General features: G+C 49.4%; 1 protein-coding gene across 1 annotated transcript in view; it reads right to left on the reverse strand.

The window, feature by feature from the left end:
* Positions 1 to 1,043: 1,043 nt before the first annotated feature.
* The window catches only part of Ino80 (chromatin-remodeling ATPase INO80), an 83,459-nt gene continuing 65,474 nt past the window's right edge, over positions 1,044 to 19,028 (reverse strand). The window contains exon 34 of the mRNA XM_077674456.1: positions 1,044 to 3,254. Coding sequence (XP_077530582.1) covers positions 3,058 to 3,254 — 197 coding nt within the window. The 3' untranslated portion in view covers positions 1,044 to 3,057. The remainder of the gene's footprint in view (positions 3,255 to 19,028) is intronic.

The raw sequence follows: 19,028 nt of genomic DNA on the forward strand, positions 1-19,028 counted from the left end.
CCTAGGACAGCTACCACCCGTAACAGGGAGAAAAATGAGTATTTGGTGCCTAATAAGTTTTTGTGCCTGCCCTAAGAGCAGCGCTAGTATTAAACCAAAAGTATAAAACATAGGTATATTAGTCTTTTTTGGTAAGGTGACATGTCATCACCCCACTACAAAGGGGATACCACTTGCAATCATCATCATCATCGCAGGCATGTTCATTAACTTCGGCTTTGTCATGGAGGAAAGAAGAGCTTAGTAAAGGCCCTGACGTCACCTCGACTGAAGCCGGAAGCTTAATTTTCGGAGGTCGCTCTATTATGCTAGTATATCAACATTCAAGCACGCGCACATCACGGGTTGCCGGGGGGGTGCATGCACTCACAACCAGGCTTCATGTGCTCTCCGATGACAAGCCTGTTGCGCTGGCGGGAGATTTAAATGTGGACATCCCACGGCCCGATGCGACTTGACTGCAGTCCTCCGTGGTCTGGTGGTTTGGGTTGGTGTGTTACACAGGCAGCAGGTGCCTACAATGCATGCGGACGGAAACATATAGCTCCACGTTTGACTGCTAGAACAAAACTCAGGTCCTCTCAAGTTTCATCCAGTTTTTATAGCTAGGAAGTATGATGAATCGCAAATTATAAATATGTTTTCTTTTGTCCACTCCTTTGGACTGCGCTCAGCTTCACTGGCCATTTTTCTTCATAGAGTGGCAGGGCCCTGAATAGTAATTCATTCCATTTCAGCTTTCTCAATGGGGAGCTGTGAAGCAGGAGGTGGGAATGTCAACCTGGGCCTTTGTATTCTCAATATTCAGATTTCCTCGGTTTACATAATCTCCCTACACATTCACACTATCCAGACTTCCCAGCCAGAAGACAAGCTCCTCCATCTGGCTGCAGTAAAATACTCCTCTTGCAATGCAGAGCAACGATGCAATTTAAGTTTACCATTCCCGATAATGTGTCCCACAGGCCATTAGAAGTAATAACGTCCTGGAGCGTTTTCTCATGTGGGACGTTGCCTCCATGGAAGCATATATATAAGTCGTACAGAAAGGTTTGCGAGAAATTCAAGCTTTATTATTTACAATATATTTAGATGGCAAGTTTTCAATCCACGTTATCCTTTTTCTTTTCACTTAAGGTCTCAATTCAAATTACACGATCGGGAAGGTTTTTTTAAAAATCTAACCCCATATTCAATGTACCGTCAGCCGCTGTGTTATCCCGACAAAAAAAAATGCTGCCAAAAGGAGGGTGCTGTCGGAACAGCTACCCAACAGCTCTGAATATGATGTCATATAGCCCAGTAGCGGGTTGAAATTAATACTTGCATGCATTACTTGTGGCCAATTCCCTTGATTGTTTTTACTTTTAGATTTAGATAGCAAGGGAAGATTAGTGTCAACCTCATACAGAGCCACACACATAGGACACGTCAACTTCAATTCAATTAGGTGGCTCTTGCGATGCTATTTTTATTCGTGCTCAGTGAAAGCACTTTCACGGCAGAAAAATCCCGTCCATGTGCGCGGTTAACGGCAAAACATAACGACCTCACTCATACTTCTTTTTTAAAGTTCAAACATAAAAAACAACACAGCACCCTGATGCTTTCGAAGCAGAATCGTCACGTACACACTCACAGACAATGTTCGCAACACAAAAACGACTTCCGTAATGCCACACAAAGTCGGGTCAATTTTCCAGCGCAAGCTTCCGACCTCAAAAATCACAACAAAAAAGAGCGGGAGGAAAGAAATGCAACACTTATCACCTCACGTGCCCCATCCAACAAGGAAAAACGCGGGCGGGGGTTTTTAACGTGACTTTTCAAATTAATGACGTGCAAGCTTCCGTCTTCGACCGACACTTAACACGCGGAACGTGCAGCCGCTTATGAAGAAGTGCGCAGCACTATGCCACTCACAACGGATAAATGACTGTGATTCAGATCACGGAAGCCGGTTGTAGGTACTGCACATGCGAAACGGGCATGCTGCATTCCTGCATTCATGCAGTGCTTTATGAATTTTGCCGCTCGTGAATCATGTGTATGGCTTCCTGTTTTACGACAGCAGCTGTCTTTTATTTGTGCAGTATAAAGTGCCTTGGCTAGGTGATATCGCCAACTGGTCAAGTCTTGCGTGCAAGCATTTTCACCAGCACTGCGGCTTAACAGCACAATTCGATAATAGTGACAACGTTCAATTTCAGCATTGTGTAGAATTGAGAACGCAGCTGTCACGATAACCTAATCATTCTGGACACGATTATTGACGCCAACAGTCTGTGACGAGTCAACTGACTCAAATCCCAAATATGGACAAGCACAACTTCATATGGCTTCACACACTATGTACACACGCTGCTGCTCGAGGGTGTCCGGCAGGTGTACGGCACACAGACGGCCAACGAACAGTTCGAACATGCTGAATAGCGAACACTCCCCCAGACAGGGCTGTTAGACTAGGCGAACTCAAGACACCACATCTTTATCAAGATCACATACACAGCCCAGGCCAGCTAACGACGTTAACAACACTTTGAGACGAGATAGAAGCGCAAAAGAGATGTGTTGGCCGGTCAAAGGGCTGGGCACAGTGAGTTGATCCTTGAGACGTTCCCGCTATCTCAGGCTACCTAAAACCAAAAGAACGAGCCTAGCGCCAAGGCAGAGGATACAGGGGATCATCAAGGCGAGGCTTTGACAATTTATGGCACCGATAGGTAGTTGTTGGGCGTAAGCTCTAAGTGCAATTCCACGTTGCCTGAATGTCTTGTGCACACTTTGACGACGTCACGACTGTCTGCGGCCCGTTCAGGGGCGACGCACGACGTTCCCTCACGATGCACGACAACTGACGCGACATCACTGGACGATGCGTAGGTGATGCACGGTGTTGCGGTCACTAGGCAACACGACTCCTGCTCCGAGGTTTGAAATAAGCGACAGCGAGTCGAGTAGATGGCATCCAAACGCAGCGTCGACGTGGAAACCAGCGCCACCGCAGGATGGCGCACATCACTGCAGTCAGTTCCTCCCGCGGCAGAAGTGTCACTGTTATCGCTGGGAGTGTTGTTGTTGGTGCAACATTGTTGGCTGAGATCCAGCAGTGGTGGATGTCGAAGGCGGCCCTTGGCCGGGGCTTGGCCTGGGAGAGCTGTGCCTCGGAGCAACCCCGCTCTGCTGTTGGAGGGCTCCGCGGAACGGGTTTCCTGCTGCTCCACCCCGTGTCGCGGGCACTGCTGCTACTCCACCTGCACACAGGAAGTAAATATAGTCAGGTCCACCAACATAGATGCCGTTCCTCGAAAACGGGGCGAATTTCGGTGCTACGACAAGTTCTACAACAACGAAGATCTGGATAAAATATTCACATTAAAAAAAATTCCGTGGGGAGGGTTCTCTGAATTCCAGTGACGTGTGACAATATCAATTCAAGTCATTGATTGGCTGAGCCTAACTCAAAATTATTCCGTTCACTAGTTATTTTTAAAGCCACGGCCAATCCATCTCAGTATGTTTACATGCTAGTTATGTTTACAATGCGCACTGACAGCCAACACTGCTGTAGGGCCTACATCACGTAATAAGATAACCCTGGAGTGCCAAGACTGGTCCCTAGAAATCCTTTCCGCACTGCAATGGTGTCTTGCCAGTGCCATACAATTTTCAGCATTTAGGCTTCACAAGCAATGTCACATATGATTTATCGAATCAGTGCCACATGCATTCTTCTTTAGTTCGTGTCTTGTTTTGCGCTAGGAAACATGTCTCAGTTATGGTTAAATCCTCACCATTCAAATGCGACAGGGCAAGTGAGAGCCTAGGATGTCCACGTTGCTAGTACGGCCAGAGTCGGCGAAAAAAGAAAATCTGCCTAGCACATAGCATACACACTTATCGATGCCGCAAAGACCCACCACTTACGGGACTGCCAATCCAGAAACAAACAAGAATTCAGAAGACGCCCAAAGTTCGCTTTTAAAAACGGTTTAAAAACGGAATGCAACAGCCAAGCAGGAGGAAATGTAAATGCACTCGTACAAGATGATGGCACCGAAGAATATGTGGGAGGCGGCACCACACCCACTGTACCACGTGATCTCCCGTACGAACAACGACATCAGGATCACAGTGTCACTGAATGAACTTCGCGACGGATGGAAACTTTTCGCGCCTCCACATGCCTCACGTTCGTGATGACCCTATCGACCAGTCATGATTCATGCCTGGCGCCCGGTGACTTACGCTCTACGCTCTCCTCACCGCTATCGCGTTATAACCGAGCGCTGCGCCGGCCCCGAATAATAGGGAGTTTTAGCACAGCGGCTAGCGGACGCTAACGCTACGGCAGCGGGTGCCGGGACCCGATGGGCAGGTGCTCGTTCGTTCCGCCGGGACGGCCGCCTATGCCTCGCCGAGCCCACGCATTCGTTCCGCACAGAGTTCCTCTATTTCCGTTGAGGGGCGACCTCATCGCCCTCCCCGCGCGCGCATGCGCAGTAGGGTTAGTACGGTACCGGTAACCCGCCGCCGTAGCGTTAGCGTATGCTAGCCACTGTGCTAAAACTCTGATGTACGGCACGGCAGGTGGCGTCCGCTAACGCTACGGTGGCGGGTACCGGGGCCCGAGTGCGCATGCGCGCGCGGGCACAGCGCGGGAGAGTGCGCTTGCGCGCATTCTTTCCAGAAGCGGGAGAGGCCCCGCGCGCCGTGCCCGTGCACGCATTTGCAGCCAGGTTCCGGTACCCGCCACCGTAGCGTCAACGGACGCCAACCGCCATGACAAACATCCCTAGTAGCGTACCGGCACCGACCGAAGCCCGCAATTAATACCAAATATTATTTCACTCAACATCAATCTCCGCGGGATTGGGAGCATGGCCAAAAAGGCTTCGCAAGGTCGGTTTGACTGGGTCCGTACCCCACATATGCAGGCTGCTACCACTACACCTACGTAGGGTGCTGTTTCATTCCCACCTGCTTCAATGGCAAGGCACACGAGCTGGTTATAAGCGAGAGTTAGTTTCGGATTCCCAGCCGCATAAACCTAAGAAGCGACAGGCGGCACGCAGGTCCACGAACTTAGGGCCTGCAGATCACCGCGCCTGCACGCGGCGATCCAATGAGCGGGGAAGTTAGACAACAGCCGACAAGGGTGCAAAAGCCACCACATGCGACAGGGAACGACTGTTGGCTGCGGACAATGTGCACGGTGGGTGCTAGTGAATTTAATGAATAAATGAATGAATGCATGGAACTTCATTACTGAGTTATTACAGGGCTTTCTACACTAGTTGGGTAAAAGGGAAGCAATGAGGGCGAGAAACGTGAGAAATGTCACGCTCGTCTTACACACGTGCGGAATTCTGGAGAAATGGGGCGTAAGAACTGTCCCTTGGCGCAACTGGCGCGGCACGTCCGCCAGCTACATGTTGCGCCACTGCCGCGAGAAACCCAGCACACCGCCGAAAGCGCTGACGCGGAGGGCAGCACGACCACCCCGACGTTTTCGTGCCCCTCGAAGAACGTTTCCGCCAGGTAAGAATTAGCCCATCCCGCGTAACACTAAAAAAGAAGAACAACGTCGTCGCAGACGATATGCGCCATTGTTAGCGCGACTGGGATACTCTCCGCAACGCCTGCTTCCCGGTATATGACGCACGCGCGGAACAGACAGATGTATGCCAAACACTAGCACTAACTCCGTGCTTAGTAGACTAAAGAATGCGCGTGCAGCGTTTTCCCGTGAAACCAAACGCGCGTGTCGATAATGCATGAATAAAGAGCTGACGGAAAAATGAAGCAAATGCTGAAGAATGCTTAATACAACTTCTGATAAAACAATGATAATGCATGAATAAAGAGCTGACGGATAAATGAAAAAAGTGCTGAAGAATGCTTAACACAACTTCTGATAAAACAATAAGTTCACCCTCATCCGTAGTGTGTGCTTTATGAACCATGCCCTAGGTCGAGTCTGTTTGCGAGGTTGACGGAAATTCAAATTATGGGGTTTAAAATGCGGAAGCTCCACCCGAGCAAAGAGGCGCGCAGTAGTGCAGGGCTCCGAACTGATTTTGACCACTGGGGACCTTTTAGGTATACTCCGAAATCTCGACCGCACGTGCTTTTGCTTACCGCTTCCGTATGAAAAGCGGCCACCAACACTGCAGGATCGAACGCGAGGTTGACGGAAATCTGGCATTCATTTCGTTTATTGCTGTTTTAGTTAAATAACTTGCACACAGCAGGTCTCATGGGTATATATACTGTATATAGGTGCTTCTCCGCAAAGCACGGAGTGGTGACGCCATCACGCCAGACATCAGCTCGACAGGTGCACCAGACGGCTCTACACACTCGCCCTTGCTGCACCCACTATCGCTGCAACATTAACTCCAACGTTGACCGCCTCGTACGGGACTGCAGCATGTCCGCACATACGAATTTTAGATCAAGTGACATCAAAACCACGTGTCAAAGTAACCCCTCCCTCTGGTCTTCCGCAAAAGATGTGAACCTTCCACGGGTGAAGTGAAATCGTCCGTGTGCGAGGGCGGACATAAAAACATCGCCAATTGGACCCGTTAGCCATCTTGGAAAACTACACTTCCCTAAAGACCTGCCTTCAGTGGTTCGTGCGTATCGCTCAAACCCCATCCGTCTACGGGGTTCATTCCTCGTCCCCTTCCGCCACGCGTGAGACGTCCCCATCACCCGTATAAATAAATTCATTCATTCCCTGCTGCCATCTGTGCCACCTTTTACACTGGCACTTTGAAAAGAAGCCTGCAAACAGTGAAGTCACGAGTCGTGCAAGCGCACCACCCGCATTGCCCGTCCGGTTTTATAAACCCACCAAGACCACAACACATGGGGGCGCTGTCGTCGAGAATTTCCCAGCACGCCTACTTTACGCGTTATTTTTTCCGGAACTATCTAAAGTCTTCGTCGCTGTTGTTCTTCAACATCCCCTTAACACCTCGTCATTTCCCACAACCCCACCACCGCTTTACATTAATGCCACCCGCTGAACACTGCAACTTCCCAGCGACTTACCGTATAAACCGGAATATAGGTCGAGTTTTTTTCCAAAAAAATCCGCACAAAAGTCACCCCTCGTCTTATATAGCGGTCATTGGCAGAATGTAAATCGTTGTCTGGCAACAATGTGCAAGCGCAGTCCGTCGCCATTGCCATTCGTGTCGGACTGCGATCTCGCACTATCAGGCTTTTATTTGATTTCGCTTTCCTCTAGTTTTTCGTCTTTTACTCGTTTATTGTGCGTGCGTGCATACATTTCTGTACGTCTCTGTTCCGAGATGAGTGGCGGCAGTTGACGCCAGTTCACCGCGGCGTTTAAGCTGACGGTGATTGAGTCACCGAGCAGAATGGGAATATGGCGGCTCAACGCCAGTTAGGCGTTTCGGAGAAAAGTGTGCGGTACTGGCGGAGCCAAAAAGCCAAGCTGTGCGCGTGCAACCCCCGAAACTGATCGTTCCGTGGACGTCAAGCGGTCCACCCCGAGTTGGAGAACAACGTGGCGGACTTCGTCCGGGAACTTCGCTCACGATCGCTCCGGAGGCCATGCGCGGACCGGCTCCGCAAACTGTACAATGAGTGGATAGCCGGCGACAACAAAAAGACCTATACGGGCCGGTTGCGACCGTGTCAAGCTGGGTGTCCTCCTCTTGGCAGTCGCTGCCCGACGACATGGTTACACGAGCGTTCAGGAAGTGCTTCATCAGCAACGCGCCTGATGGTATGGAAGATGACTGCGAAGCAGTCATCCTTGGACGACTCTGAGAGCTCGGACGAGTGACTTCGGCAGGCATAGTGAGTGGCAGTGACAGACGGGCGTCGAAAATAAATATAGACATTGTGAGTGCGCTTCTGTGCCGAATTATTTTTTTTGTCAACTTTTCCCACCTCAGGGTAGGGGGTCGACCTATATTCCCACTCGACCTATAATCCGGTTTATACGGTAATTAAGCTTCGTCCATCCCACCAAGGTCGTCAGACTGCTACAAAGAAGCGACGAAACAAAAAAAAAATTGCGGGGGGGGGGGAAGGGTATTCTCGAAAAACGAGCTCACAACAAGAGTTATTCATCAAGCGTCGCACCCCTGACACACTGCTCAGGCGTCCGTAAAACAATGATTCATACTCCATTGGGGTGATGAAGAAAAAAGAAGCTAGCAGATTTGACAGATTATGAGACCAAAGTAGAAAGACCGCTCAGTCTTGAATGCGGTGAGAAACCTTTCACGTTTCACCAGCGAAAAAGCGGCCAGCGTGAATTCATTCAACGCGTCGCCAGCAGCTGGTTTCTCAAGACGATACTCCTCGTGGGTGCCTGCTGCATTCACATAAAGCTTCTCACCCCCGTTAATCCGTTTCCGTTAATCCCCGAAGGCGCAACCGTTTAATGAGCAAGAGTTAATCCGCCCTTGCCCCGAGGGAGCTTACAAAGCCATTACGAACTCGTGACCTCCGCGCGCCGCCACGAGACGGTGGAAGTGCAGCTCCGCCCCTCGACAACTTCCCTACCTAAACACGAAGTGGTCGATGCAAGCGAAGTCACGGTGATGTGCAAGCGGTAGATAAAAACAACAAAAAAGCTTTCGCAACGGTTTTTGCCCGAACACGTGAGAGAAGGACAAGTTCGCCTCTGTGGTCTTTTCTATATGCATATATCCCAGAATAGTTTTTAGCAACTTCTGGGAAGTGCGAAACTATACTCTGGCAATTGAGACTCTGAATAATAATAATAATAATAATAATAATAATAATAATAATAATAAGAAGAAGAAGAAGAAGAAGAAGATGAAAGATATACGGAGCTTATCTTTGAGCGGTTCTAAGCAGTCGAGAATGACAAAATAGACTAAGAGCTTCGGCTTTGGAAAGCCAGTTCGGCCACTGATGATAACCAACACCTTACGTTTTTGGAGAAAACTGCCTAAAAAATATATTAATATACACCAGCGTACCTACGGGTACTTTATGCTGACTTGTCTGCTCTAAATCACGGAGGAAATCGTCTGCTACCGGAAACGCGGACGATTTTGAAGCAGCGCTGCAACACGTCGCCGCTAAAGTAACCTGCCAACTAGAGCCACTAAATACTCTGGGCTCTACCACCAACCAGTCATACTCGCGCAGGATACGCGCATAAGCTTAAAACAACGCTCACGCTCAAATCTTGACAAAAAAAGAAAAATGTGGAAAGACGGAAATCCGCTTTAAGAAGCCAGGCAAAACCACAGCATGCCAGCAGCGCTTTTTCAACAGCTCGTCCATTCAACCGCATCCGTCTCAGTACGCCTCGTTCTCATAAACTCCGCTCCTTATTCCGCTTCAAAGTTATTTTATTTCGTTGTCGGTGGCAAGACACGATATCTCGGCTCGGTGAAGAAGCAGCGGAACCACGCGACGAATCGTCTGCAATCAAGCACGGAAACTGTCGTCTGCTTTCACCGCCGCCGCCGCACAGTGGCGCAGCGCGCGCACGGCAAGTTAGCAGACGACATCTGCCGCCGCACGCGCCCAAAAAGGGAAAAGAAGATCCGGAAAAGGCCGCAGAGACGACGCCCGGGTCCGACTTTGCGTTTCCGGTTTTCTCACGGCCGGGCTCCGATGAAGAGGAAGAAAAAAAAAGGGCCTCTTTTTTAAACCTTGTATTTATTCTCGTTCTTTTTCCAGCAGGCCTCACCCCACCGAGAAAGCAACTTCCCGTCTCGACGGCAGTCTCCAGAGTTCCTACTAGGGACCGCGAATGGGTGCACGAACAAAAACGCACCAGATTGTTCGCAAAGTTACAAAATAAAAACAAAAATGAACTCACGGAACCATAAACCCTAAATGAGTACGACCTCGCTGTTAATTCATCATGCTTCTTTAGATTCCTATCACGAGGGTTTTTTAAAAGTACGTCGAGTTCGTCCCAGCCGAAAATGACATTCAGAACAAGCACTACGACGGCGGATATCTTTGCAAAGCATGACGATGCGAAGGACGACGTGAAGAGACATGGACTGCACACCGTTGCGTGATACGGCTGCTGTAAGACGGAAACCGTTCTAAGACCCTGCATACCGCGCCGCTCCGTGAATCAACACCTTACGTTAATTTGTATGTTTGTAACAGAGGGGCACTGACACAAAATTTTGAAGGCGAGATAACTTCGGAGATAGATTGGTGGGAACACATATACATCATCTGCAAAATATCAGCGGCGAATACAGCCTAGAACATATTTAAAATCAATTTTAAAGTGTGCGAAACGCAACCGAGCAGCCAGCAGAGGACCACGCGCAATCGACATCCCGAGGATATTGTGTAAATAAACAACATCCAACACGTCACGAGTTTGCGTTTGCCGCTTCCGCACTGCCGGCGTTTTTCGCCGGCTCGCCCGGCTCGCCGCTCCAATCGGAGGGCCGGAGGGCGGAGCTTCTGCTCTCGAGAACGAACGACCCGATCGTTGGCGGCGGAGGCAGCGGAGGCGCCGTGATTTCGTCAGCTAATCGGGCAGCTGGCCGCGACCAAAGTTCTACAGCGGTTTCACATTGGATGCGAAAACGCGCCGGAGGCACGAAAATCCCACTGAGCTAGCCGCACGGTCGCTGTGCAGGCGGCGGCCACGGCCGCGAAGTGGCCCAGGCCGGCGCAGGCAGCTCGAGTGATAGCGTTAAAGCTGCACGAAATTGTCCCCAAGTCCCGACCATGGTGGCTTACATGGGAAAGGAGTTAATGATGCGATGGCGGGTTGCATTAAAAATTGTCATCTGCACCGCTTACGAGAGCGGTAATCGAATATCCGCCGCAGTGCTAAGCCGAACATATTCTGTAGGCGGACCTGTAGGAGACCGGCCGTCTGCTCCCAGCGCGCGTCTTGCCAACCACCACGGCCGCTGGATGAAAGTGCAACCACCGTCTCGAGCGCCGCGCGTCGTTCTTTAGCCGCGGTAGCATTTACACTCCCAGCGCCTGCGTCACAGCCTCACGAGATCAGTACGTGGGGGCATTCGCAGAAACTGCCGCCGATGAGGATTCGACAGTGCTACGGCGGCTCTGCTCTGTGATATCCCTCCGACGGTAACGTGGTCAGCTTTGTTCACACAAAATCCACAAAATCCATCGTTTCGCGGCACTGGCTGAAACCGAAACTGCGACTGGCTGCATTGAAAATGCCTCTAAATAAACAACCGTCGCACGCTGAAGCAAATGAGGTTTCTACAGGTTATAATTAGGTCACTAGCTACTTATCGCAACAAAAAAAAAAAAAACAAGATGCAAAATTTTTGTGTCAGTGCCCCTTTAACAGTAACGCACAGACAGAACTTCCGAACGACACGATAACCTCTTTGCACAATACAGGAAGTTCGTTATGAGAAACGCTGGTTTTAGCCCTTCAAGTGTCATTGCACATGTCACTACGAGCCTGTGGCTGGCCCTGATTGGCTGAAGGCAGCGGACACGGATGTGACGTAAAACCAGCAGAGGGGCGCAAGTTTCAGCCGCGCATACGTCGGAGGCTCCGCAACAGGACTCGCGTTTACGGCTTGAAGCAGACGACTTCGAAACGGGCACAACCTAGATACAGAAGCTGTTAGATTTTTCATTCTAAACTGCACAGGACTACTCAAGTGCAGCTGTTAGCCTCTAGTTGGTCGGAAAATTTCGCGTCGTAAACAACAACAAAACCAGGCGGGAACCAGCAGTTCTTGCCTAAGGCGCCGAGCACACACGTCAGGCTTATAAGGCATGCATCATGCAGCTCAGATGTCGTTTGAGGAAACCACAATACAAGCATTGAAACCGCATTATGGATGATAAGGCGCCTGTGGACAATGGTTCCCCCCCCCCCCCCCCCCCCCCCCCCCCCCCCCACTATGTGTGCCCGGTAAAGATTATGTTTGCAGATTACGTTTTAAGGACAGGACTAGTGTCACTAAAATAGTAGAGTTCTTGCCCAAGACGCCGAGCACATGAGTCAGGCTAGGCCGGACACAGTACTTGCCGCCAGAGAAGCCGAGCGCGAGCGACAAGCCCGCCGAGACGACGAGAAACATTTCATACCCTCTCCCGTCAGCAGTTTTATTGGTTTACAACTGCTTCGCTGGACATCCACTTTAGCAGGGCGGGATGACATTTTTTTTTTTCAAAGCGAAGCTTTCTAATTTTATGCCTCATTGACGGCGTTGTTCGTCGCGAAAAACGCACTGTATGAGCAAAACGCTTCCCGTGGAAGGATTCGAACCTGCGTCCTTCGCGTTATGATTTGATTGATTGATTGATTGATTGTAGGGTTTAACGCGCCGACGCAACGCAGGCGATGAGGCGTGCCGTAGTGGAGGGCTCCTGATTAATTTTGACCACCCGGGGATCCTTAACGTGCGCCGAAATCTCGTAGACACGGGCGTTTTTGATCTTCGCCTCCATCAGAGAAGCGGTCACCGCGGCCGGGAATCGAACCCGCGACCTCGTGCTCAGCAGCACAACGCCTCAGCCACTGAGTCGCCGCGGCGGGTCAATCTTACACGGTTGTATTTTTGGACTTTCACTCACGACTCACGGTGCAATTCGCGTTTTAAACCATCTTTACCTTCATTTTTCGCACATAGAATTTTAATTGCGAGAGCGGCACTGCACTGGCCCCGGACTGCGCAGTACTATTCTGGACTGGCAAATTAAAGGTAGCGCGAATCCAGCCCCTGGGCAAACGACGTGGTTGCAAATCATGAAGGCCAAGACGGACTCGCGGAAACCGCGCCGCCAAACGGATTAGCGCCAGAGGAAGAAAATCGAGCGTTGTTTTCGGAATCACAAAGCTTCCAAGATGGGAAGAGTTTCTTCCTCAAAAACTGCCATGCGCCAGCGCACGGAAGGCTTTCACGCGTCGTAAAATTGCAGTTTCGTAAAAAAAAAAAAAAAGTGCCCGCTTACGAGGTGCCGTGCGCATGACGATGACGTCACAGCGTATCGCGCAGACTTCCCGCATTCGCAGGTATGCGTACAAAAACAACGCGTGCCGCGGAAAAAGTGCGATTCAACTCGCGTTTTTTATTTTTTTGGACACACTGGCACGATTGTATCGAGGCGACTTAAAAGGCGAGAATGGACTACTGCCGCGGCTACTCGTGCGCACGCCGCGCCAATTAAGCAATTACCGCAGATACGCAGTTCACTGTTAGCCCACATGCACTGGTGTCTTGAAGACGTCTCGAGTGTTTTTTTTTTTTTTTTTTAATACGTCCGTCTCCTGTCGTCGCCCTATTAGGCAGCGAGATTACGAGCCAGGTGACAACGATGCGTCCTTAAAGAAAAAGGGACGGCCTTGGACGCGATACCTCCATGAGAGAGTGATAAGAAAAAGGGGGGGGGGGGGGGGGGGACTTGTTAGCTCGGTCTTCCGTGTTAAATTTGCGGTCACGCGGCATACAGAACACAGCCCGCTGTTTGGTGTTTATGACGGCTTGGCTTATTAATCCGGGTCCTTTTGAAAGAATAACGACTCCGAAGAGTTGCGGAACCCTTCGAGCCTTGCAGCGTATTATCCGTGAAACCAGCGCTGCTTAGTACGAATTAGTTGGAAGAGGCCATGAAGAAAAAATACAACTTCGTTTAGTTTGAAGGAAACTGGCCTTGATAACTTCATTCAATTGCGGCCACGAAGGTCGTTTTTTAACGTACAGACGGTAAAATAACGAAAACGTTCGAAAGTGGCGCCAAGGGGAAAACTTTTGTTCAAAATGCTTCTCTTCCATTTGTAAATGCCTCTTAACGAATGCCATGAAATTCAAAGAGGCCATGCAGACAAAATACGTCTGTTTTATTCGAAAGATTTGGTGTTTTACAGTGCCCTCAGCGCTTGTCCGGCAGCAAACGATGCTTTATTCACTGAGAAATTAATTTATGTTCGAATTTTGATTCTCCCACCAAATCGTGTGTTTTGTGACGGCTGCGATGTCGTAACAAGGACAGGCTTTCAAGCAAACGTTGGTGCACTGTTTATTCTGCAGCGGACTCCAGAACACATTTTTTGCTATAAGTCCTAGTTGGCACCACCATACTGCATGAGACCGCTGTGTGCCTTTGCTTAGTTTCCGACTGTATTTGCACCTGGCTAGTTTTTGTTCAGTAGAAAGTAATCGTTTCGTGAAACATGGGGTATGCTCAATAAACAGGCTCACGTAAGACAATGTTGCTTACACCAATCGGCTTGTGTCGAGTGAGACCAACCCCAAAGTGCCAGACTGCTGTGCAGCCATAACAAGCATAGTGCGCACAGTACCAACAGCAGTACGCATTGGTACTTCTAAGTTCACGTAAACATAGAAGTATCAGTGCGTACTGGTACTTCTGGTATTCACTTCTGGTATTTCTAACAATGAAAATTACAAATGTTTACGCGAACTTTTATAACTTCTATTGTTTACCCACCCCACCATTCTTACTGCAATTAAATGAATATGCATTACATTTAAATGAAAATAACTTGTTTTTGCAAGCTTATAAGCCCTGCCTAACTTGCGTTTTCTTTTGTCAGCCTCAGCCAACCGCACAACTGCCCGTGATTGACCTAGTGAGTCGCATGGCCATTCCCTTTTTTCCTAATTACGTAGCTTATTTGAGCGAAGTGTGCGTTAAAAGTGGTGTTAGTATGATTCTAACGAGGCAAGCTTTTGAATGAACCAAACTTGTGTTTTGTCTGCACGGCCCCTTTAAGGTTGTCGTTTTGTTTAGCATAAAACTCAAAGAAAGAAATACAATATCCATCTAACTACTGGGTGTACATTCCTTCCCAACGGCACTAAAAAGAAAAAAAAGAAGACATGGGTGTTATGACGATTAATAAGTGCACTTAAATTTTCTGGACCAATTGTGCTGAACACGTGCTGAATCGTGCTGAAGAGAGCAAGAATGTTGTTTGTCTTAACCATAGTGTTCGTCTTAAAGGAACACTGAAGTGATTTGTAAACATTGCGGGATTACGAGCGCAAATTGTAGTCCGGAGTCCCTAGGCCCTGTTTCGACCACTCTGAGCGCGTTTACGCAAATTTATTTAGTAGAAAAATCAATTAGAAAATGCTGTCCTCCTCTCTGCACCCTCGCCCATTTTCTGTGGCGTTTTTGTGTGACGTCGGGAGGAGATGATCTAGCAATTGGCTGCGCTACTGCACGGCTCGCCGGCCTTCAGACAGAGTCAGTCGGCCCAGCGTTTCGTCCGCCGGCCACCGACGGGTCGTCGCAATTCGTTCGCTCAGTTGAAACGAAGCCAGGACACGTTTGTGAATGAAAGTATGTGCCTTTCTTTACTTCGTTAGTTTGTACACTGTATCTAGCTCCAAGTCAAGGTCGCTTCACACAAGCGCTGCACAAGCGCACATGCGACGCTTCGCTGACTGGTACGCCAGTAGGAAAATATAAGGACTCTTGAAGGTGGGAGAAGAGTCAGCGGAGTCAATATAGGTACTAAGGAAATAAAATCAACTGATACTTTTACCGTACAGCATAAAACTAGGGTGCGGGAAGCACTTTTTTGCGCTGGCCGAACAAGCACAGCGGTCAGCAGCACGACTATGCATCTGCGAACGCTTTTCCGTCTAAGAAATGCAATTGCTAGACGTGACATATAGTGGAAACTTGGGGGACGCTTACTGCACGAGCGCAATACAACAAATAGTCACCCAAGCTGCTTGAAATGCTAAAACAAAATAAAAGTGTAAACTGCTAATACATTATATACCTATTTCCAAGGTCGGCAGTGCTCGCCCGTGGCCAAGTGGTCTGGAGCGCTATGTATGTCATTGCAAGTGTTTTGCAAGTCACGAGTGTGAATCCCCGCGGGTACATTCTTTTTTTTTGTAAGTTAACTTTTTCGTTTTCCGCCGATGTTTTCTATACTGAGATCACCTTTTTTTTGGGCCGCAACGTTCATTGCTCCACGAACTAGTTCACCGAACACGCGCAGGCTGACACTGGCGCGCTGGCGAGTTCTCGTAGGCGTGCTTTTGCCATAAGCACCGACTGCTTGCGTGCAGTGGGCACAGGCCAGAATCAACAGACCCTTGGCCTGGTGCGAACACGCTTTTTACGATACAGGCATGAGTGAGGCAAGCTCCAAATATGGGGGAACAGCGCATGGCATTTGAGCGTCTGCGGGGACGCGGAGGGCGTTCATCCACTGCGTAGGCCTCAGCTAGTGATTGCTACGATTCCAAGCCGTCCTGGGAGGCTTATCTTATGCATTTTACAGCCGACAACATGGCCGAAGCGCGGTACGACGATTACTGAGATATTGAGAATGCCCATCCAACGATGCCGTCGGATGTCAAGCACGTTGTTTTACAGAACCGAAACTGAAACTTGTTTGGTTGCTAACCTTGGGCATCGTCCAATCACTGTGCGTCTCCTCCCATCGCCACAGCCTTTAGTTGGTGCAGCCGCCGCAAACCGCGCATGGTAGTTTTAAATGCAGAGCATTTCAGTAACTCACGATGTCACCCGCGTTGACGTCCGTAGTCCGCACCGTCGTCGTCCCTACTATATAAAAAAAAAAAATACTATCCGGCGCCCGGTTTTGATCCCTCGACCCTGCGGGCGGAACGCAATGTACATGGTGCTCTACCCACTGCGCCACAAAGCCGACACAGAATGGGACGCTACGAACGCGCCTTATATCGTCGACTCATTCAAATTACTGCTGACGAGCGCTCTCTCGTCAGCAGTTGCCACAAGTGCAACAACATTAACGTAACGCAAACTACTTAACGTCGTGCGCCCCCGGAAATGCTCTGCATTTGATCGTGCCCCTCGCGAGGGAGATGTTTCACTGCGTCTTCTCTCGGTCACAGGACCCGTGGCGCCATCTGGCGGAGGCGTGGCACAACTCGTAGCACTTTGAAAAGATGCGGCGCCAGCCAGCTGTGTGTGTGCGTGCCGCACTTGTACAAATGGCGAGTGCATTGGCTGTCCACAGAGCAAAGCATTCGCAGGGTTCGTACAGAATATTTGACTGAAAATTCAAGGACTTTTCAAGGATTTCAAGGATGAAAATGGGCAAAATTCAAGGAGTGTTAGCAAAATTTTATTTGCTCACAAGACTTATGAAAGCAGCGCACTTTTCGCATGGATTTCTTTTTCCACGGAAGCTATCTCCAGCTCCTTTTCTTTAGCAGTTCGACTTCTCGCGATATCGCCTCTCGCGATATCGCTATCCGGAAACATCTTTCGGAACAGCTCGGAAACTGATCCACTGGAGCTGTATGAGTAGTGTGAAGACACAACTTTCATCGTCCACAAAATTTCGGCTTCAATCACGGAGTCATGCCTTCAGCAGTCTTCGTCAAGGGTCGCAGCTGGAGAGGATGTTTCCGTGTTTTCCCGCTGAGAAGTCGTTTCTGTGACGTTTGCCGCTTGCAAAAAACTCGTGACGGAAGAGCAGCCCTCACCCGCCGCAACTTTGGATCGGTGCTTGGCACTTTTCTGATGGCTCTTCAACGCCTACTCCCCCATTGTTGCAATGTCGACCGACCTCTGACATACTGCGCACTTCGCTCGATAAGGGTCGCTTGTCTCCGGCCTCACCCAGTGACGATATGCTCCAGCCACGCAGACTGAAACTTCCACTTTCCGCCTGGCATCTTGTCAAAGTAAAGTTGCAAGCATTGCACACAGCACAAACGCGAACTTTCGCTGAGAAATGACGCGCGAGACCGACGCACGGACAGAGTACCGACCGACTATGGTCCTATATTCTAGGGACCATAGACCGACCGTTGATATAACTTGCGTTGGATTGGATTGGATTTCTGGCTCGCATTTGTTGCCAGACGACGCAGGCGCTGCCGGTTTCGAAACCGAAACTTGCTGCTATTGCTCTTCTGTCAAAGCTACTTGTTTTCGCGGTCATTCCTCAGTAAACACGTTTTTAAAATCAGTGCGACTTACGGAAATACGTCGTTCATTTGCTTTATTGAAACAAAGCCCATTAAATTTTCAGGGATTACAAGGAGCTCATTTATATTTAAGGAGTTTCAAGGGCCCTTGAATTAATGTTATCAAATTCAAGGATATTCAAGGATTTCAAGGGTCTGTGCGAACCCTGCATTCGTGCAAGTAAGCCGTTGCAGTCAGTCAGTCAGTCAGTCAGTCAGTCAGTCAGCCAGTCAGTCAGTCAGTCAGTCAGTCAGTCAGTTATTTCTTCTTTCGCACTTTGTAAAATAATTTTTACAGACTTGTCAACCGGATAAACGATGAAAAGTGTGCTAATTTGAGCCAGTCTACGCAGTCCAAGCAAAAGCGGGAGCTTGACAAATTTACTTCAGTGTCCCTTTAAAATGACCCGCAACACTCTTTGAGCAGTGCAAGTAAACCAGCACGACGTTTAGATTACACTGCCAGGAATACCTGAGCCAAATATTACACGTGCACGTAAAGCGGTGAGCGCGCAAACTGCCGAGAAAGACGCGGAAAAACCAACCGCGCTCCCTTCAGTTCTCCTCATTATGCTCCCCTGGCATGGCCTAAGCGTCGTCATTGAGGCCGTGGCTGCCTATTGGCTGTCGCTGGTAAGCTTCGCGGCTTATTTCTCGCGTTTCCTGTGATGATCCGCCGTCGTCGGCGCTGTGTACCAACCACTTCTACGCCTGAGCCGCCCCCCTCTCCGGGAGAGAGCGCGCAGCTTTCGTCGCGTTGTCCGCAGTCGAGTTGAGAGGGAACAATTATGTGCGATTTCTCATCGCGCGTAGTTTCGGTGATAGTGAACGGATTTTCATAATTCTTGCGGGAGGAGGTTGCTGGGACATTAGACTTTACCTTACAATACATTCCTAGTAGTCGATGGTAAGTGTTGCAGGGTCCCTTTAACGGGAGTCCACTGCAGTTGTACTGAAGGCAATGCCCACCATTTTTGCCAGTGGGCCGTCATAACTTACTTCTCGTTGTCTTTCAATTTAAAAAGTGATCTTGTTAGAAAAAAAGCAACAACATTTAATAGAGCAAAATATAACAAAATA

The sequence above is a fragment of the Haemaphysalis longicornis genome, unplaced genomic scaffold (assembly GCF_048455015.1).
Source record: "Haemaphysalis longicornis isolate Haplotype H1 unplaced genomic scaffold, Haemaphysalis longicornis Haplotype H1 scaffold_6, whole genome shotgun sequence".
Lineage (NCBI taxonomy): Eukaryota > Metazoa > Arthropoda > Arachnida > Ixodida > Ixodidae > Haemaphysalis > Haemaphysalis longicornis.